General features: G+C 37.6%; 1 protein-coding gene and 1 long non-coding RNA gene across 11 annotated transcripts in view; one reads left to right on the top strand and one right to left on the bottom strand.

Moving 5' to 3' along the window:
• VEPH1 (ventricular zone expressed PH domain containing 1) overlaps window positions 1–21,888 on the bottom strand; it is a 182,069-nt gene that overhangs the window by 36,362 nt on the left and 123,819 nt on the right. For 9 of the 10 annotated variants that reach the window (XM_073232170.1, XM_073232171.1, XM_073232174.1 and 6 more), the window contains 3 exons: window positions 8,369–8,508; window positions 5,410–5,544; window positions 4,427–4,486 (listed from right to left, as the gene is read on the bottom strand). In XM_073232170.1, the coding sequence (XP_073088271.1) occupies window positions 4,427–4,486; window positions 5,410–5,544; window positions 8,369–8,508 (335 nt within the window). The remainder of the gene's footprint in view (window positions 1–4,426; window positions 4,487–5,409; window positions 5,545–8,368; window positions 8,509–21,888) is intronic. The other variant, XM_073232172.1, reaches the window with a different exon arrangement.
• The window catches only part of LOC118968266 (uncharacterized), a 76,890-nt gene that overhangs the window by 32,377 nt on the left and 22,625 nt on the right, over window positions 1–21,888 (top strand). Inside the window, exon 3 of the long non-coding RNA XR_012129407.1 lies at window positions 15,347–15,591. This is a non-coding gene — a long non-coding RNA (uncharacterized lncRNA). The remainder of the gene's footprint in view (window positions 1–15,346; window positions 15,592–21,888) is intronic.

Genomic DNA, 21,888 nt, shown 5'->3' with positions numbered 1-21,888 from the left:
AACATCTCTACATGTCTCCTGGTGCTGGTATGTGAGAGTTTCACCTAGAAATGGAATTGCAAGGTAATAGGGTACATGAATTTATAGTATACCAGCTATTGCCAGCTTGCTCTTTTAAAAAGGTTGTGAAGGAAAGTTGCCTTAAATCTTATCTAGGACAGAACATTTTTCTATGTTATAATACAAAACCTCTTTGTGGTAAAAAAAAAAGAGCATTTCTGATAAAATGTTTAAGCATTTTTCTGCTAAGCTTTAAGTGGAATGAACACTTTTGGAAAGCTAATTGCTCACCCACCTTAAATGTCAGCTAGCTGTCATTCATGAATTTAATTAATTCTTGTATTTATTTTATAAGCACTTTTTTCTAAGTAGGTAAACCTGTTTATTCTCACCTGTGGTGTGTGAGCATTCTCATTTTTTCACATATTTCCTGGAACTTGTCTTGTCACAACTTTTTTTTTTTTGCCAGTCTGCTCATTAAAAAGTGGCTTATCATTTAAAAATATTTAAATCAATTATTTCCATGATTTTTAGTGAGTCTAAACATCTTTTCCTATGTTTTCTGACCATTTGAGTTTCTTGGTCAGTGACTTTTCTCTTCATGCTCTTTGCCCAGTTTCCTCTTGGGTTGTTCTTCTTCCTTGTTAATTTGTAGAAGATTTTGGTGAAACTTGTTAAACAATTATATATATATATATATATATATATATATATATATATATATATATATATACATTAACCAATTATAGGTATATATTTGTGTAGATTTCTGGATTACATAGTCTGTTCCATTTATCTCTACATTCATTCTTACCATAAAGGTGGAATGCTTTAATAATAACACTTCTTAATAGTATATTTTAATATTTAAGGAAGTGCTCTTACTTTTTTTCCTCTCAAAAATTTTATAACTAGTCTCACCTGTTTATCTTTTTGGTTATATTTTCACTCCATACAGTACCAAAAATCATCCTGCTAGAATTTAGATTGGAATTTAGTTATCTATTGAATTGGGAAGTATTAACACCTTTGTCATATTCATTATTTCCAATTGGGAACCTGGTATGTCACTATGTTCATTTAAGTCTTATATCTCTCCATTGTTCTGTAACTTTGAGAAAATTAATCAATCCCTCTTCTACTTTACTGAGTAAGTAAACTAGGAGGTAACAGTGCTCATTTATTTTATTCAATCAATACATATTATTGAGAGCCTATTATATGCTAAGTGTGCACTGGGTACTGGGCAAGCATATGCTCTCATGGGGAACAGTCTAATTAGGGAGACAGACATCAATACAATTTTCATACAGAATGTGTGATTATTCAAAACAGATCTGGAATTTTATCAATTGCTCAATTGCTACGTAAGTATCTAGAGATGATAATTATTTCTTATTAGAACTGTTGAACTGATGCTTTGTAGTAGTATTAAACTTCTCTTCTATTTTTGAAGCTTAAAAATATAGCATTGTATAATATAAGGATTTTCACACTTCCACTCCGGTGTAAAATTAACATATAGTTTGTAAATGATCATTTGAATTCTATATGCAAACTCGTGTTTGACATTTGGAGAATGTTTTCTGATAAAGTTGATCTTGTGAATTTAGAAAAGTACAGCCATCTGAGAGATTATCCTTCAGGTTCATCTACCTCTACTCTGAACCTCTCAACACATCTGAGACAAATTTGAATTTGTGTTATTTTTGAGAGAGAGAGAGAAAGAGAGAGAAAGAAATGCTGGTCAGGAATCAGAATATTAGCTAACATTTATAGAGAAACTACAATAGCAGTCACTGTTCGGAGAGCTTTCTATGTATTAACTAATTCAATTCTCAATCAGCTCTATGACGTACGTGCTAGCATTACCACCTCTGTACAGACAAAGAGACTGGAGCACAGCCCAAGGTCTCAGAACTGGGAAGTGGCAGAGCCAGATTTTAAATGCAGGTAATCTGACTTCAGAGCCAACATGCTTAACTCCTGTGGCAGGCGTATAAATCAAGCTGGGAGGATCATGCTGCCATAGCTAAAACTTGAGCCTTAACAAAACCAAAGACTGTGTCCTCCTCCTGCAGAGTGTGCGGTGGGTCTGGGTGGCTCCCCAGAGCAGCCCTCCTCTCTGGGAGGACTTGGAATTCCAAGCTGTGTCCTTCTTCTGGTAACTCAACATCAACATTTGCTTCTGCAATTGCCCCAGCAGGGGACACTGAGGGACCCGGAGAACCACACGCTGGCTTCTACAAGCTTCGGTCTGGAATGACGCACATGCCTTCTGATATTTCATTGCCTGACATGTGTCACGTGGCCAGACCTTAATTCCACAAGCAGGAATCTCATGTGCCCAGGGTAGAGAAGAACCAGATGTATTGGTGACAGTTGTGATGTCCCATGGTACTTTCATGTGCTCTAGCTCTGCCACTGACAAACTGTAATGACTTCATTTACATATTCAGTTGGTAGCCATTATTATTGAGAGCCTAGGGTGTGCCAGGCACTGTGTGACCTTGCAAATGCAACCGTAAACATGGAGCAATCCCTGCCCTCAAGCACTCTGTAAGTTATTAGATATCCTACTGTTGATTTTTAGTTCTGAAATTACAAGATTCTATTAAAGAGCAATCACAATAGCAGACCCTCCAGAGCATTATATTCTAGAGACTGAGGCATTTTCTCAGGAGTTTCTTCCTTTGTGTACCTGGATCCAGCTGGTTGCAGGATTAATTCATTCACAGCAACGATACGTGTGCGTCACTTTCAAATACTAGTTTGTGTCCTGACTGACACAAAGTGAGAGCAGAGCACGCTTAGGACCATTTTCACAGAGATTTTGACTTTAGCAGACAGAATACTTCATAAAAAGTAGGAGACAATTGATTTGAGAAATACCTAGGCAGATAACTTTGCCACATAAGGTACCATCCCAGATACCAAAGTTCTTTCTATTACTTATGTATAAACCAAATTACTAAACTATAAAGATTTCAAAAACATTTTGGTTTGCAGTTAATTTTTCCCCAGGGGAATATTTATTAGTATAAAATGGAAAAAATATGAATAAGAATACTTGTGAGCATGCACAAAACTGGTTTGCCAAGTTGTTTTTTTTTTTACTCTCTTAGGACTTGAAGCAGCCTGCCAAAGCTTAATTTACTAGTTGTCTCTAGTAAAATATAGTTCACAATGAAAAATGAATAAGATTTTGAGACATTATCTTTAAACATGATGTAACAGTTTAAAATTGGAACAAAATATGCGTTCTATTCTACTTTGCATTGACACCATTGTGGCATTTCCTTTCTCCTTAGGACTGCATGTCTAATTCTTAAACCAAAGCCAAAAAGTAGTGATGCAATAGTTGGATGCATCTTCAGTGTCTTACAGACCGTTCTAAATAAACTTCTGATTAATCACACCCATTTCTCATCCTTTTGTGATCCTTCAGCATGAAAGAGGTATTTAGTTTCACAATGTAACAGTTTCTTATTAATTTTCTACTTATTTGTACTTTGAATTTATGTAATATGGGCATGTTTGTTCTCCTCAATAGTGAAACAAGAACAGAGACCATGACCATATACTCTCAAAACCTCTGATTTGCCCAGGAAGCATCCTGTACTTATTACTAGGCCTAGTACTTCTTACTAGGCAAAATAAGAATAATCAGAACCTTTGAGTATGGAAAGGGCTTAGAGAGCCTGGCAATACTTACTAAGGAGAGAGCAAGAACCACTCTCCATTCTCATCACCCAACTCTCTCTGAGGGATCCGATCTGCTGCCACGGCTCATGTGCTACCTTAGGACTCCCAGATCCAGATCTCCAGGCCTTCTCCCTGAGGCATTTCAGCCACCATCACGGCCTGGTTATCTACACAGATAACTCAGATTCAAATATGCAAACCAGAATGTTCCATCTCCTTCCTCCACATCAGCTTCCTTTGTGTCTCCCTTTTCCCAGATGGTACCCTCATTTATTCAGCCACACAAGGCACCTGGCGTCATCCTTGGTTCTTCCATTCTCCTTATCAGCCACGAAGTCCTGTCAATTCTACAACTTAAATAGCTCTCGAATCTATCCATTTCCTACAATTTCCAACTTTGGTTCAGCCCTTCATTTCCCACCTGCTGATCGCGATAGCTTCCTAAGCAGCCTTTTGAGCTCCAGTCAGGTTTCCTCTACTCATTCTCTCCACTCCCAGGCCTGTGACCTTTGTCAAATGCAAATCTGATCACATCCTTAGGTCCACTTTGGGTTTCACCCCACCGCATGGATGGGTGTAGCTGCACTTCTGGGGCCTCTTCCAGTTCAGCTGCTTGCTTGGAAGGTCTGTCAGCTGTGCCCAGGGAGGGATGCCCCTATTTCCGCACTGCCACCCTGCTGCGTGTCTCAGATCATACTTGCCTGTGTCAGCAGACTCTCACCTGACCATGTTCCCTCTCTCTTCCTGCCCACCTTATCTGCATTTTCTTGCTTCTTGGTGACTGCAGAGGACAAGGAGATGAGGGGAAGTAGGAGGGAAGAAATGTGACGTACCAAAGAACCTGGAGTCCAAGTTGCTCGTGCTCTTCCCCTTTGAATCCCAGAGTCCATGGCCTTCTTTTGTGAAATGTGTTCTGTTGCACACTATGCATGTGGTTCTTGTGTGGCTCTCAGTGGGTGGTACGATGTCAGTCTGTGAGTCTCAGATGGCAGTGCTGCGGGTTTAGCTGAGCTGCTCTGTGATATTGCTGCCTCCGCACCCATTCTGTTTGGCCAAGCCTCAAGCGGAGGCCTTAAACTTACACTAGGCCCCTCTTGCAAGTACATGCCCTAGATAACAGCCTGCAGAGTCACAAGCAAATGTAAGTCCCTGCTATGATTTCCACAATGGCCCTTGTGATCAACAGTCTCCTTGCTTCCCAGGACTGGCCTGTGCAGCCCTTAAATACCTCTGGGGAGCTTACCAAGACCCTGCTCTCTCTGGCCAGGCTTTGGCCTGGGTACCCCAGAGCATTCCATACACAGACCCAAATAGAGGCATGTGCTCCAGAACCTGTGTCTCTCTCTCTCTCTGCCTGCCCCCTGCCTTGCCTTTCCCACGGGGCTGCTAAGGTTTACGGTGTCCTTCCTCCAGGACCTGTGAGTAACACACTTCTCTGTTTCAATTTCTCTTGTGCTTGTTTGTTGAGCAGGGCTCACTGTCTGGCACCCTGTGCTCTACCTAACAGACGTTAACTACCCTAGTCTCCCCAGATTGCTCTGTCCTGATTCCACTACAGCACCACGTGGAAATCATTAATTCACAAGTATTTTTTGATAATGATAAAAGAAGGAAAAAATTGAACTGTGAAGAAAAAGGCAAACTATCCCAAGATAGTCTTGAATCTTGGTTTAAAATAAAATGTCCAAGGAAAGTAACACTTACCTTCTGCTGTGGAAAGGTGGACTCCATCATGGCTGCTTCGAAGCTCTGAGCACCCTCTTCCTGGGTCTTCTCCCATAGAGCTCTGAGAAGCTGCACAGATTGACTCTGTATGGACAGGGGCTCAGGAAACAGGCTCTGAAAGAGCATCAGTGAGAAAACCTAACACATTATCTCCTTTCCCAACAGTACTGTTTGGTTGACTGTAAGGCAGTTTGGGCTTGGTCTGAACTATAACATGGTTTAAATTTAAATAAAATGACAAAGAAATCTATCTTCAAAATCAAACATGATACATTTTAGGCTTTTCACTTTTTAACAGAAAATTTACATTATTGAACAGGATTCTCAAGGTCATTGACACTGATCTCTATAAATTAGCCTAACCTTTATGAGGTAGTGTTTACCTTGATCATTTCCTAAGCATGTTATTTCATTGGAAAATGGCTAATAAAAATATTCATATTTATTTTTTCAAAGATCTGAGAATTAAGTATAAAATTAAAACTAGAATACAAATATAAAGTCAATTTATACACACATCATGAAGAATAGGAATTGAATATGAGTTTATTATACAATGACTCAAATATGAACAGTGTGAGTGGGTGGTGGGGTAAATGAAAACACCTTTAATCCTAAGTGGAGAATGGGTGAATATTCCTAGAGCTTCAAGATACTCTTAAGTTTTGGGTAATATGATTGTTATTTAATGTAAAGCAAATCACATTTACATAGATTTCATTCAAGTCAATGAAAATAAAATTTTCAAAGGAATATTTAAATTTTGTTTGTATATTTATCAATCATGTGCTGTTATAAGTATAAATGTAAGATGTATTTTAATAAAATGCTTGAATAATATAAAACTAATATAAATGTATTAATGTATATATTAATTTAATATGTAAAAAAATGTAAACCTGAATATAAATATAAAATAAGCATGTTAAGGGAATAAATTTATAAGAGCAACAGAACATCAATAAAAGTCAAAAAACATTATTTATATACATATAATATCATATATATTATCCTTCATGAGTGAGATGTGATAAAATAATGATACTGGCTTATAAAATCCTATTTTCTGTGTCAATGACTATCCAATGACTTATGAGACTGTAGGTGATCTGTGTGTACAAAGTTTCTATTAGTAAATGAAAATGTTTTTTTTATTCAGAAAAATCTAACAATTATTAACAAGATGAGCTGTTTCTCATACTGAGTAGGGAAAAATAGAGGATGTTGTACCTCAAGTAAGTGGCTCAAAGATTTAAAAAGGCTAAGAGCCATAATGTAGTTGTGTCCATAATGTGGACACATTTGGGAATTTCTTGATTATTACCAGAAACTTACAGCATATGACTTTTCACCTAAAGAAGAAGGGGAGCTGATTTAATTAATCATCATTAGATTGGAATCTGTGAATTTGAAAACTTCATGAATGTATTAAATTGATAGAGAAGAGAGAGAATCATCACAGCACACAAAGCTCGTACTGGGTTTGCAAGTTTCAAGTCAAAGACTTGATTTTTATTTACCCTAAAGTCAGGATTCACCCAGATCACACATTATCAAAGGTGTGGAAAAGGAAAGGGAACATTATAGTGAAAGGAGCAAAGAAGGACAGCAAAGTAGATGCTTTTTGGTGATTTTGCTTAAAGAGAAAGACAAATAATCAGACTAAGGCAATAAAATAGGGCCACAGGGGCAAAAATAAAATCAAGTTTTCTTGTCTTGTTTTCAGAAAACTGATAACTTAAGAACAAAGCCAAAGATGAGACCAAATACAAAATTGCTAATGAAAACTATTTGAAAAAATATAAGTAGGAGAAAATAAGGTCATTATTTCAAGAGAAGGAAGAAAAAACAATTGCTTTTATATATTCACATACAATTTGATTCATCAAAATGTAAATTGTTCTCAATGAGATATTATTAAATGTTCTTAAGAACACTTACTATAGGAAAAGATGGTATTCCTAAGGCACAGCTAAGCTGTCTCTTTTCTTAATTACTACAGTTCTACCTTTTGATTATGACATATTTGGCATGAAGTTCACTTTTTCTTAATAAATCTGGCTGGGTCTTGTTGGGGCTGTTATGGAAAAATATTTAAATAGAAGTAAATACATTATTTTATCACTTGGCCTAATTTTTAACCATCTTATAACATTGACATTCTGTTTTTTTCTGCCTCTGCTCGCCCTGCCCATGTCCTCCCACTGTATTTTTTAATCCATGCACAGCAATGAAAAGACCACTGAGTCAGATGCTCTGAGTTCTGTCCTTGAAATTTCTTATCTGTAAAATGATGTCTAAGATCCCTTCTATTACTAATATTTTATAATCAATGCTGACATCCTTGCATCAAGTTTTTCATTGTTCTGTAAATTTATCTATATACATAAATTCTATGGAAAAAAAGTGGCACATATCTTAACAATGTCAGAAAGGATATGTTGATATTAAAATTAATTGGAGATTGGAAGACTGTGTAGAAATAAAGGCTAGTTCTGCATAAGGAAAACTATTTTCCCAAATAAGCTGTTTTGTTATTGTTTAACAAAAAGTATTTCCCCTTTCTTTTTTAAACTTATTTTTTAATTTTTAAAAGTGAAATGTTGATATGCAATATTATATTGGTTTCAGGTGTAAACTTAGTGATTCAATAATTATATGCATTACAAAATGTTCACACAATAAGTGTTACCATCTGTCAACACACAAAAAGCATTTTCTTTTTCATTCTGTTTTAAAGGTAAGGATATTCAGGATATTAATAGGTTTGGCCTCCTGATTATGAATCCAGGTCTTTTATAAGGAAACTATCCTAAACTATAGAAAATCCATGTGAGAAAGTAATGAAATGATCAACAAACAATTCAGTAAAAATGACTATAAACTCTTACCTACCAACTCATTAAGGAGCCGAGGTGAACACATAATTTATACATACCTGCTGAAATAGAAACATGATCTGTATCCACAGCTGAGGTTCTTGGCTGATGAGAATAAAACTGGATTTACTGTACAGGCAGTAATGACCCTTCAGGGAGCAGGTGAAGAACAGCTTTGCAACACAGCTTCTAACAGAATCTAGAAACAAATACACACAGTATTGACTATTAGATTCTTCCCAGAGTCACACTTTCAACTTCAACACACAAACACCATTAGAAATACTTTCTTTAATTTTCAGTCTGTGAACTAATAACTCCAAATAACTGTGCATTTGGAAACATGTCAATTTCATGGAACATAGTTTTAAGTGAAGATGTTTTCAACAAGGTGTATTCTATCCGTCTTTCTCTTGCTTTAATTAACAATGCCTGAGGACTCTCCAAGCAATTCTTTGGGAAAAAAACCTCTCACCAATAAACACAGAGATGCTCTGCCATTTCCATCTGACTGGGCATCTTGAAATGACAGCCTGGGAAGAATAAGCAAATGGGTGGAGGAAACCCAGGGATTTCCAGGCAGCGGATGGCATGCCCTCACCTGCTTGTTCTCTGGGTTGTGCACAGGACACAGAGACAGCCCCCAGAATAACTGGCCAAAGGTGTGGCTTCCTGTGAACTGACCTGGTCTAGTTCTCAAAAGTCATTTCATCTTGAAGAGTTTCAGCAGGGAAATTTAATGAGATCGTCTTTTAGGGACAAGAAAGTGGGGCAGAGTAGTGGTGGTGGTGGTGGTGGTGGCAGTGGTGAGCAGAGGTAGTGAGAAGCCACATACAGAAAGAGCCATTTAATTTTTACAACCCTACAAGATAGGTGTTATTATTTCTATTTTAAAGATGAAAAAACTCAGCCCATTAGGGGTCAGTTTAGTGAATCACTGTGAAATGCCTTGTTCGCCTCTATGACCTTGGCACGTGGCATTGAATATATGTGGCTCATGGCACACAATAGATCTGGACAAATGAATGACGCTCAGGCATCCAGAAAAAATTCCTGAAGGCTGCCCAGTTTGTAGCAAAGCCAGGATTTGAACTCAGCTGAGATAATGCCATGTTGGGATCCCTTAGGCTCTACTATACTGGGGCTTTTTAAATCTGTTGAGTCAGGCTGATAACCCATGGAGTGTTTCTTATTTCACAATTAATCTAACATTTAAAATGAAATATTTTGAAAATTAATATATTCAGTATGCCTTACTCTTAAAAATGGAAATGGATTAGAGTTTATTAAAAGTTGATGGGGACCCTGTAAGGCAGCAGAGTCAGTCCCCACCTATAGGAGTCCATTGGGTTCCCTAGGGTGTCAGGGGAGGCTTATCCGTGCAACATCAGGAATGGCAGGCTTGTGGGGAAAAGTCTGGAAGAGTTAAGGTAGTGTGGCCAAGGACAGACTAGAAGAGAAGACACTGGGAACAAAACAAATAAAGCCACAGGGCAATTTGCAACTACATACAGAAATTTCAATTATTAACATCTTTGTGTGATTCTGAAACATTGGTATGGAAGAGAATTCATTTTCATGAAGTTAATTATTCTGGGGGATTAAAAACATTGGGTGTTGAGCATTCCATAACCTTATATAAACTCAGAAATCATTACTGCATTCTGGGGGTGTGGAATAGATCGTGAGATGTAAAGAGTGCTTAAACTCGGTGGGAGAGACCGGGAGGTCTGGCACTGAGGCAGAGAGACGTCAGAGAAGAGAAGAGAGCACAACAGCAGCTTAAAATCGCCCTATCAGAAATTGTTTGACAAGAGTAACTAAAAATACTTTTTTGGTACTGATCTTCTGAAAAATTGAATTTAAATTACTAGATAAATAGGAACCCAAATAGTCCATAAGAATTCTTACACCAAAATGGTATTTGAAATAATTCTAGCTGTATGTCTACATTGAGACAGCAACATGTTTTAGTTTAGTAAAAAGTTTCAAAAGAAAACATTCTTTGCTAAGAACCTCTGTGGTAGTTTGACAGGCGCAAGTTAGGCTTCAGGCCTATGCCAGGAAAAAACAGTTTTTGTCTTTTTCCTTCCTCTAAATTCTTACTGCCCATTCATGTTTTCTTTTGAAAATGAACATTGATTAGATTTATTTAACTCACTCTGGGTCTACCAGCTTTTTATACACAAACCACAGGGATTCCAGATTGTATAAAATGAGCTAAGTGGTAGAAGAGAGACCTTTAATTTAGAAACATATACACTGGCTATAAAAATAAATTAGTTCTGTGATACAAAACTTTCGCTAGTGCTTTGAGTAAACCTGATCTGTATCAATGTTCTTCTCATTTTTTTTTTTTTCAGAGCTTTCTTGGCTTGGGAAGTTTTCCCCATAATGTTAAAGTTTGTTACATTTTCTCTGTAATTTCTCCCTCTTGCTCATTCCATAGTATTGAATAAATGGTTGTTGGATGAATGAATGTCAGATAGTGTGTGGAAAGCAAGAAGGTCCACAACGTGGACCCTGTTCTTAAGAAGCTTACAGCCAAATGGGAGAAACATCTATAAACAACAGTTGTAAATTGTTTTAAGTCAATGAGGTAATGAAGGGACACACAATTATAACAGTTAAGAGAAATAAGCAGTTATTCTTATTGATGAACAAGAGTAGGTTCAAAATGGGGAAATATCTGAGGTGGCCTTGAAAGAGAACCAAGACTTTGAGCTTAGAAAGTATGAGAGATAAAAACTTTGAGTGTAGGAAACACCCAGAAAAAAAATCACATAAGGCAAGGGTATCCAAGGTAATTCCATGTAGTAAGGTTAGTATATCTGCATCATTAAGATAATATTTTTTACTTATACAATTGATGCCTAAAGGGCTATTTATTTTTCTGTTAGTCTGGAAGAGAGAGGAAGTCATGCTTTGCTGAATACAGAATGCTTTCCACTGTCCACCAACTCAGATTGCTGCTTCTTTACAATTTCTATTTTGCTAGATTGTGGCTTATTTTTGTAAAAAAAAAATCAAATGATTTGGTTTTGTCTCCATAAATACTGAAGTTAACATGAGCATCAATAATTATATAAAATAATGTAGATCAGAATATCCAGAGTCTATATGTTATACACCTGGGTAAATTTAAAGGTGTGATGCAAAATATAAGAACATTTGGTCTTTTTGAGAGAAAGTCTTTAAGATTCATTTGGAATTCTTTTCCTCTGCTACTTTTCTCCCATAGTCCATACACTTTTATTCCTGTATAGCATTCATTGTACTGTATTTTTGTTAGTATTTTTAAACAAACTTTTATTTTAGAACATTTAAAGATTTATAGAAAAATTGCAAATATGTACAGAGAGTTCCCATATATCACACACCCAGTTTCCCTTATTACTAACATCTTAAATTAGTATGGTACCTTTGCTACAAGTAGTGAACCAGTATCCGTACATTATTATAAACTGAGATCCATACTTGATTCAGATTCCCTTAGTTTACATTTAGTGTTTTCTGTTCCAACCTTTCATTTAGGATAGTACTTGACATTTATTCATTCTGTATCCTTGGGTTCTTCTAGACAGTGACAAATTTCAGACTTTCCTTGTTTTTGACGACTTTGACAGTTTGGAGGAGTACTTTCCTCAGGTCTTTTGTAGAATGTCCCTCAGTTGGGATTTGTCTGTTTTTCTCATGATCAGACTGAGATTTTTGAGTTTTGAGGGGAAGACCTTTTTTCATTTGGAGGTAAGCACTATTTTCATTTTACCATCTATCAAGAGCACGTTTGATCAACATGACTTATGACTTTGACATTGACCTTGATCACCTGGCTGAGGTAGTGCTGGCCAGGTTCCTCCACTGTAAAGTTACTCTTTTGCTATACTTTCTGCTCTACACTCTTTGAAAAGAAGTCACTGTGTGCACACTTAAGGAGTGGGAGTTAGCTCTACCTCCTTGAGGGCAGACTACCTACATCAATTATGTGAATTTTTCTGAAAAGATTTGAACTTCTTTGTTTTGAGGTTATAAAATGCCAAAGAAAATTAGAAATCCAGGAAGTAGAGCAATTAACACTTTGAAAAACATTTTATAATTAGAAATAGTCCTAAATGACATTCTGAAGTTTCAGAAAGCAGTTATAATTTTATAATAGTATTTTAAAAGTCTAGTGGAAATTCTAAATCAAGCAAAACCATAATAAAAAATAAAAATTAGCTTTTACTTTGTGTGTGTGTGAACTAGTTAAATATTGGAGCAAGTTGGTATGTGGGATAACTAATATCAGTATTTACTTTTGTGCCAATCATTCTGTTATATGTTTTATATAATCACCATTTAATCCTCACAATTATCTACTATTATCTCTTCACTTAAGAGGTTAAAGGGTACTAGAGTTAAGTGACTTAATCAAGTAAGATGCAGAACCAGGATTTGGATTCAAGTTCATTAAAATGCAAGATCCATGTTTTACTCATAGAGTAATACCACCTCCTTCAAAATCACATTGTCTAGTGGACTTGAACCTGCCTCTTCAGCTGAGCTACCTATAACTTCTGCAGGGACAAATGAAAAATAAAAAATAAATTGCCAGTATCCCTAACAAAAGTGATAACTATTCCAGCCCCAGAAATATAAACTGGTATTTTCTGTGCAATTACTATCTAGCCAATGTAATTCTCTAACTGGGGATAGGATAAATCTTTTCATAAATCTAAAGAGCTATATTAAATCTATAAAGCGAAGCTCTTTATAGGCCTGTGTAAAATGGGAATGATTGGTCTCTTTTATCCTCAAATGTGGTAGGGGGAAATGGAAAAGGATTTTAAACCCAGAGGGAGTAATCAAAATGACTGGGTTTAGAGTTCCTTAGAGATGGAGAATGCTGTGGAAGCAAGTGAAGGGGGACTGTGGTGGTAACTTTAGTGCCCTCTGATACTCTGCTAACAGTTAAGTGTGAATATTTTGCCAAATTTCTACATTATGTACCTATATAATATAGATATACAAATATTTATGTTGGGTCTGAGAAACACACCATTCTTCTTGGGAGACTAGACACTTATAACTCATCTCCAAGGGTTATACTTATATGTACTCTATGCCATTATATACTTTTTATTTAGATTTAACTGCCTTTTAAGAATAAATATAGAGTATGACTTTGATTTTCTTTATAGCTGGTAGAAATATCAAAGAGTTGGCTTTATTTTTTGGAGACAAGAATTTTAGCTCTTGTTTTGAATTCTTTGTCAAAATTACACTTTGAAAATTCTCTTCCAGCTAAATAAGGGTCAAATAAATGTATATGGCTTGTTTCCAAAGTTTTTCAATGGAGCTTTTCTTCTCATATCCAAACTGTTATTTCTGGAATGGTTTATAAAAATTCAAACAGAAATATTTTTGCTGAAATTGCTAGGTTAAAAGTATTCACACACAGAACATAAGTTATAAATAAGCAGCAAATTCAGAAAAGGCATTTTGAGGAACAGCAGAAAGGGAGCTAATTTTCATTGACTCCTTACAAATTACACTGAACCTTTATGAAGTAGGTTTTTTGGTCCCCATTTTCTGGAGAAGGCAATCTCAAGATCAAACTTCCAGGAAGCAACTGAGTTGGAATTTGAACCTAGGTTCCAGAGCCTATTCTGTTTCCAGGATATTATTGAATGGTTCAGATAAAGTAGGGGTAATAGATGCAACTAAAAAAGGAAGTGTGGTTCAATGGAAAGATCACTGGGCCAGTGGTCAGACGACCAGGGCCTTAATGGGTAGACTTTTTTAAATCTTTTCCCTGTGTCCTCTGGCCTCTTATTTGTAAAATGGGGGAAGGCCAAAAGTAGATCTAGCATGTATTTTTAAAATTTTTATATTTTCACTTGCTTATTAACTTTCTCTTTCCTAGGTTACAAGCTGCATGATGGTAAAGAGTTTTTTCTTTGTGGTAAAGTATATATAACATGAAATTTACCACTTCACCATTTTTAGGTATACAGTTCAGTGGCATTAAGACACCCCACTGTTGTGCAGTCATCAGCCCATCCATCTCCAGAACTTTTCATCATCCCCAACTAAAATTCCATGTCCATTAAATTATAACTCCCATTCTCCTCTCCCACCAGCTCTAGGCAACCCATTCTACTTTCTGTCTCTATGGATTTGGCTACCCTTGGTGCCGCCTATAAGTGGGAATCACACGATTTTACATCCTTTGTGTCTGGCTTAGTCACTTAGCATGTCTTCAAGGTTTACTTATGTTGTGGGGTGTATCAGAATTCCATTTTTCTTCAAGGCTAAGAACAATTTTCCATTGTATGTATATACACCACATTTTGTTTATTCACTCATCCATTCATGGACATTTTGGCTGTTTCCACCTTGGCTGTTGTGAATAATGCTGCTATGAACATGGGTGTACAAATATCTCTTTCCCAGAATTTCATTGCTTTTGGGTATATATCCGAAAGAGGGATTACCAAGTCATGTGTTAAATCTATGTTTAATTTTTTAAGGAACTGCCATACTAGGATGTACTTTTCAGCTCTGAAACTATATGATTCAATGAAATTATTTGATTCTACAGAAGAAATGTGTCTGTGATGACTGTGCAAAGCAGGGTTGAAGGTTTTCCCAGGGCTACCACGGCTCTCTGCGTTCAGTACAGGACAGAGGGCAATGGGATCTGTTAGAGGAGATTTCCTTCTCCTGCTTGGCACTAGCCACACAGGAGCCACAGAAGCCATTTCTTCTCCTCCCTCCTATTTAATTTTCCTTTGATGAATTTCAAAGACTCAGAATTCAAAATACTGACCCAGAATGAATAAATAATACTGTTATTTAACTACTGTTATTTAAATACTGTATAAATATCCTCAACTGAACAGAAAAGAAGTAGGAGAAAATGAAAGCTTTTCCAAACTTGGTAGAATAAAACATATTTTTGAATTCAACCATAAATTAAAATTTTGGAGAAAAATGTACAACAAGCTTATCACTTTAAAATAGTTTTGTTTTTCAACCTAAATGTCCATCGGTAGATGAATGGATAAAGAAGATGTGGTACATATACACAATGGAATACTACTCAGCCATAAGAAGCGGAAAAATCCTACCATTTGCAGCAACATGGATGGAGCTGGAGAGTATTATGCTCAGTGAAATAAGCCAAGCGGTGAAAGAGAAATACCAAATGATTTCACTCATCTGAGGAGTATAAGAACAAAGGAAAAACTGAAGGAACAAAATAGCAGCAGAATTACAGAACCCAAAAATGGACTAACAGGTACCAAAGGGAAAGGAACTGGGGAGGATGGGTGGGCAGGGAGGGATAAGGGGGGGAAGAAGAAGGGGGGTATTAAGATTAGCATGCATGGGGGGGCACAGAGAAAGGGGAGGGAGGGCTATACAACACAGAGAGGACAAGTAGTGATTCTACAACATTTTGCTATGCTGATGGACAGTAACCGTAATGTGGTTTTTAGGGGGGACCTGATATAGGGGAGAGCATAGTAAACATAGTATTCTTCATGTAAGTGTAGATTAAACATTAAAAAAAAAAAAGAAAGAAAGAAAGAAAGAAAAGGGGGATTACTCTTTGATAGGATAAAACTATTGGTAAATCAAAGATTAACACATGCTTTAAATATCCTTAATGTCGATCACTTAAAGGGTGTCAGATGATCAGCTATGGAGGTACTCTTTTCTGGTAATATGCCTTTCTCTTAAAAAAAAAAAAAAAAAAGCAGTTCCTGTGTGCTGACCTCCAATGAGTTCTACACAGTGGTATAGAGGGCATGTCAAAGGGTGGGCAAAGAGTCTGTTTGTTTCTATGCAGAAGATCAAGGCCTAGCTTGGCTACCCAGAAAATGAACTAAGGTACGATATGAGGAGGAGCTGCCGGCATCAGCACTCTCTGGAGGACTCGTGCCGGGGGATGATCATCAAAAAGCCTCCACAGGAGTCCGGGCGATGCTGCGGTTGTGGCTGCGTCCACCCCACCATTTCCTGGACTTGCCATAGGAATGAGGAGGGAGATGTCTAGGTTGGCATGTGCATACAGTGAGATAACGAATTTGACTGGATCTGTACTGTTGGAACTCAACCAGGAGTTGGGAGGGGTGCAAGTTGTAGCACTTCAAAATCTTACAACTATAGACTATCTACGGTTAAAAGAACATATGGGATGTGAACAGATCCCAGAAATGGGTTGCTTTAATTTGTCTGCTTTCTCTCAGACTGTTCAAGTGCAGTTGGACAATATCCATCATATCATAGACAAATTTTCACAAATGCCTAGGGTGCCTAAATGGTTTTCTTGGCTTCACTGGAGATGGCTGGTAATTATAGATTTGCTTTGTTTATGTCACCGTATTCCTATTATGTTAATATGTGTGTGCAAGTTAGTTAGTAGTTTAAAACCTATACATGCTTAAGGTACTCTACAAGAAGATATGTCAAAGAAATAATCAATCCTCCCATGTTTTCTTCCATATGCTACCTCTGTAGCTTTTCTTCTTCCTTCCTAATTACAACTCTTAAATAGAATTCATGCCTCATATCGAATTTACCGAGCATCATAATTCCTCTAGGTGGTAAAGATACCTCGAGACAAGTGCTGGGCATAGAAGCCACAGGGCATAAATCTGCAAAGAAGTAAAAAGCTAACCTTTTCAAACAATATGGCTTCTCTCTCACTTACCAACTTTACATTTCCCTATATGGCCCGGGAAGATGACTGGTTAGCCAGAGACGGGTAAGATTCCTCAAGGGAGGAACAACCTAAGACAGGCACAGTCGCAGGGGGGCCATCAGGTGAGAAATCGGGGAACAACAGTGGTGAAGCTTAGAACCTCACCCCCCCCCCCTGTTTTGAGAGAAAGCTTCTGCATCCGTGGATGTTTTATTGCCCTTGTCTAGTTCGGATTAGCACATAGTCTACAGGCACACACCTGATCATCTACAATTGCTCTCTTACAACACTAAACTATGTTTTCTACCTTTATCTTGCATCTACCTACCACTTCAGCATTTTATTAAAAATAAAAATAATAATAATAATAATAAAGGGAGAAATGTGGGATCCACATATAAATCAAGTATAAAAATCAAACGAATATTCATATTTGAAAAAAAAATAGTTTTGCTTTTGCCTGAAAAAATGGAATAAGATAGCACAAGCCAGTGTGGACCATTTATTAAATATTAACTCTGTATGATTTGCAGAATATGTTATTATCTTAGACTGAAACTATATTCCCTGTCACTCCCAAATTAATGTTTAGAAATTTTGAGCAGAATAGCAATTATTTCATAACTTTGATGTCAGAAATAGAAGACAAGTAAAAATAAATTAGGTTCTCAAAAACAAAGATTAATTTCTGCAATGACTGGTTGAAATGATAACAAGTAATTCTTCAATAATAGAGATTTCTTTAATCATCTTGTTGTTTCCAGGACTTGGTTCTATAGCAGGTGCTCAGAAATGTGAGTTGAACCCATGTGTGCTTAGGGAGAAACTACTAAATTTCTCATTTGATGAAGACACTAGGACATCTAAGTGATGGGAAAGAAAACTTTGCCTCATTTTCACTAAATTCTGTTTCTGACATTTTTGATTGAGAAATACATGGTCCCTTCTCAGCAGCTGGTTGGCCCCTGGCCATAACATATGCACGTGTGTGCAACATCCCCACCCAGGGCAAAAGTGCTGTGCTCAGTTGCCCCCTCACGGCAGGACTTCCAGGCAGTTGTCAAGAAGGCAAGACAGATGCTTGTGTTTCAAATCATCAGAAAGATGAAGTAAAGTTCCTTTGCAAGTGATTACTTTAATAATGCAAATAAAATTCAGAGAAGCAAAGAGAAATTTGATAATTGTATATTCAGAAATGGACAAGTCATAGGTGTATAAAGTCCTATTCTTTGACCCTGATTTTGGTAAAAAAAGTCAAAATTATGTATTGATATACACATATATTGATATGTTTATGTAAAATATAAAACACTTTATATAAAACATATATTTATATAAAATATAAAAAAATATTTATATTAGTCATGGGAGAAAGGGCTGTAAGGCTATAGATCAATCATGGTTAGTGATTATTCCGGGTTGAGAAGTGGGACTGGGCATGGAGAGCACACACTTTTTATTCCATAGTCTTCTGTATTTTATACTTTTCTCCTAATGGGTTTATATGCATGTGTTACCTATATAATTTGAAAAAATTTACAATGAAAAAGTTGATATTAGTTAAAGCAGGCAATTTAAATAATATCTCTCTAAAATGCCATGCAATGGAGCCCATATTTATAGTTTTAAATATATTTTTCTCTTTTGCCTTCCTGAAATCACAACCTTCGCCCTAATCCCCTTGGGCCTCCACCCACCTGGCAGTCAGATATGGGAGTGGTGGTGGGGTAGACATTAGACAGTCAGAGGCATATGAAGGGAAAGACCAAGGTAAGATAGGATTCAACTGCCAGGACTGGATTATGCAGCATGGTGTTAGCCTTGCAAGCAAAGCTTTTATCTTGAAGGCAGATATTTTAATTCCTTTATCTCCTTTTAGTCTACCCAGTGAGCATGGGAATATACATTACAGACCTGTGTTGTGTAGGGGATGGTGGCCATGTCAGTTCTGTGGTTGGTCGGGAGAGCATGCATAGAAGCAAAAGAGACTTTTCCATTCTGGCAGGGGAGATGGAAGAGAGTGGGAATGGGGCAAGTGTGAAGCCATCAGAAGTGGTCCTCACTTCCCCATCTTTGGGTTTCAGCCCCGGTGAGAGAGAGTGTATTAAATATGTTATGCTAACACTGAAGGCAGTGGTTAAGAAGGAGACCCACCGGTCAGCACCAATACAAGGCAGCCAACTCAGTTAAAGCACAGCTCATGGAGCCACGCAGAGGAGGTCTGTGGTTCAGCTCTTGGGGGCCAGGCTTGCCTCTGGCATGGCGTGGACATGGAGAAGAAGGAGCTGAGACTGTGGCTGGATAGCTTTTCCAAGAAATCCCCACAATGTGTGTGTGGTGGGGAGCACTCCCAGTGAACAGCAGGGGGAGCTGTCCCTGCCAGGCCTCAGAGCCACGGCACCAGTGGGAGCTGAGGTGGGGACAGAAAGGCCAGGTCCTTGGGAACAGTGCCTGGATGATGATACGCCACCCTAGACTTTGGCTGGAAGATGGTGGTAAGGCCAGCAAAGGACATTATCCTTTGGGCAAGAAGATACCCTCTCAGCACCCCCACCACCCCTTCTCCCAGGCACAATGTTTTTCCAACATCCCAAGGAAAAAGGACCCACTTCCTCATGCCCCCAGATGCCACCTTAGGTAGATAAGCATGGGAGGGGGTAAGAAAAAGAGATTGTTTCCTATTCATACCATTCAAATGATCACATTGGATTAATATCCACAAGAACTCTCAATTTCCCTCCCTCATTAAGCCAGTGGTTAGTTGCTTACAATGAATTGTAGGTAAGATGATGGTACATTTTCTCTGCAAATCTAAGATGTACTGTGGGATTTTATAATCCTATAATAAATAAGAAGTAATGACAGGAAATAAAACTACACTGAACAAGAAGCCTCAGATGGAGAAAGGAATCTTGTTTTAATAGAAAGTCAGAAGGTCTTATTAAGAGTCACACAGCAAAGGATAGAGGGTGGGGAGCTGGCTGAGGAAGGATGTCGGACATTTTGCATGTGAGGGCCAAAATCTAATCACAGTGGGATGTAGCATCTCTTGGTGCATATGCCTGCACATTTCTCACGTGAAAGCTCTTCAGAAATTCTACCAGTTTGCTGTTTTATGCTGCTATTAAGGAACAGAATGAGACTTACCATTAACCTTCAGGTAGTGGAGAATCTTGGATGCTGTCACACCCAGTGTTTCTGCCATGAGACAGGGATTGAAAACCCCTTCTCAAAAGCCATTCTAGGACCAATTTCTCTGCCCCTTATCCAGCGCACAGTCTTGCTCCAAAGTGATGGTCAAGAGCACAGATTCTAGACTTAGTCTCCAATTATGAGCTACGTATTCTTGGGCAACTTACATAACCTGTCTGTAACTTAACTGGGAACAATAAAAGCACCTCTCTCTAAGGGTTGTTTAGGGTGACCAACCATCCTGGTTTGCCTGGGACTGAGGTTGCTCCTGGCACTGGAGACTTTCAGTGCTAAACCGAGAAAGTCCTGGGCAGACCAAGAGGAGTTGGTCACTCTGGTTAATGAGAGCATAAAATGAGATAATTTCACGTGAGGTTCTCTGACAGAAGTGTGCTTGGCACAGAACAAGGGCTTAGTAAAGATTGTTGTATTCTCATGATCACTCTCACAGCTGCTACTGTTGTATTTGGAGATAAATGATCCCTCAACCAGGTGGGAGTATTCTAATGTTGCCATAAAACTGTATAGATTAGAGAGAAGGGGATGCCCAATGACCCTTGGGATCTCTAGGTCTCTCAGTGTCCTGAAATTTTCACCTGCTCATTTTTAAAACAAACTTAATACAGAGCTGATATTGAAGTACAGGCTGAAATGAAATTCTATACAATTTAAATAAATTTGTCTGGGGACAGTACAGGTCTAGCAAGAAAGATCTAGTAATGGTGCTTGAAATTATCTGCTTGGTCTCTCTGAAGTCCCCCAAAGTTCTAGTACTCCAGTCAGGAGCAAGTGAGACTTTTGATACTAATGCTATTTTGAGGCTCAGAAGCACAGAAATATGGCAAGAATGCCATCAAGGAGCTCTAAGGAAAGCCTTGGTATTTTGACGTATTCACAGCATCACAAGTGAGAGAAGCACTTTATTGCAGCCGAATAAGGAAAAAAACTAGCTAATTTTACTTGATTGGTTTTTACATGTTCAGCAGTATTCTAAGAGTTTTATGTGTATATTGCTGTTACATGCTCACAACAATCCCACAATATAGATACTTCCAGTTTAGAGAAACTGAGGCTCAAAGATGTTAATAATTCACTATACTTAAACAGCAATTAATAACAGTTGTGGTCAAAGAGGGACTTAACTTATACCTATGTATTTTTAATTATGCAAATCCTAGTATAAATTGTGTATCATTTTCACTTATACAGTATTTAAAGATTTACTGATAATTTATTTTTGGTTTTGACTGCAGTTTTTAAAAAATTGAAGCATAGTTGATATACAATCTTGGTTTCAAGTATACAACACAGTGGTTCAACAGTTACCTACATTATTAAATCCTCACCCCAACTATGTAGTTACTGTCAACATAGGAAGATGTTACAGAATCATTGGCTGTATTCTCCATGCTGCACTGCCATCCCTGTGACCAAACTTTTATTACAATTGAGAATTTTTGTGCCCCTTTATCCCCACCGACCAACCCATCACCCTAACCCCTCCCGCATGGTAACCACCAGTCCTGTCTCAGTGTCTAGTCTATGAGTCTACTTCTATTTTGTTCATTATGTTTTGTTTGGTTTTAGATTCCACAAAAAAGTGAAATCATATGGAATTTGTCTTGCTCTGCCTGGCTTTTTCACTGAGCGTAATACCGTCTAGGTCCATCCATGTTGTCGCAAATGGCAGGTAGTACA

The sequence above is a fragment of the Manis javanica genome, chromosome 3 (assembly GCF_040802235.1).
Source record: "Manis javanica isolate MJ-LG chromosome 3, MJ_LKY, whole genome shotgun sequence".
NCBI lineage: Eukaryota > Metazoa > Chordata > Mammalia > Pholidota > Manidae > Manis > Manis javanica.
Note: the sequence above shows the minus strand (reverse complement) of the source record. Positions and strands in the feature narration are given on the sequence as shown.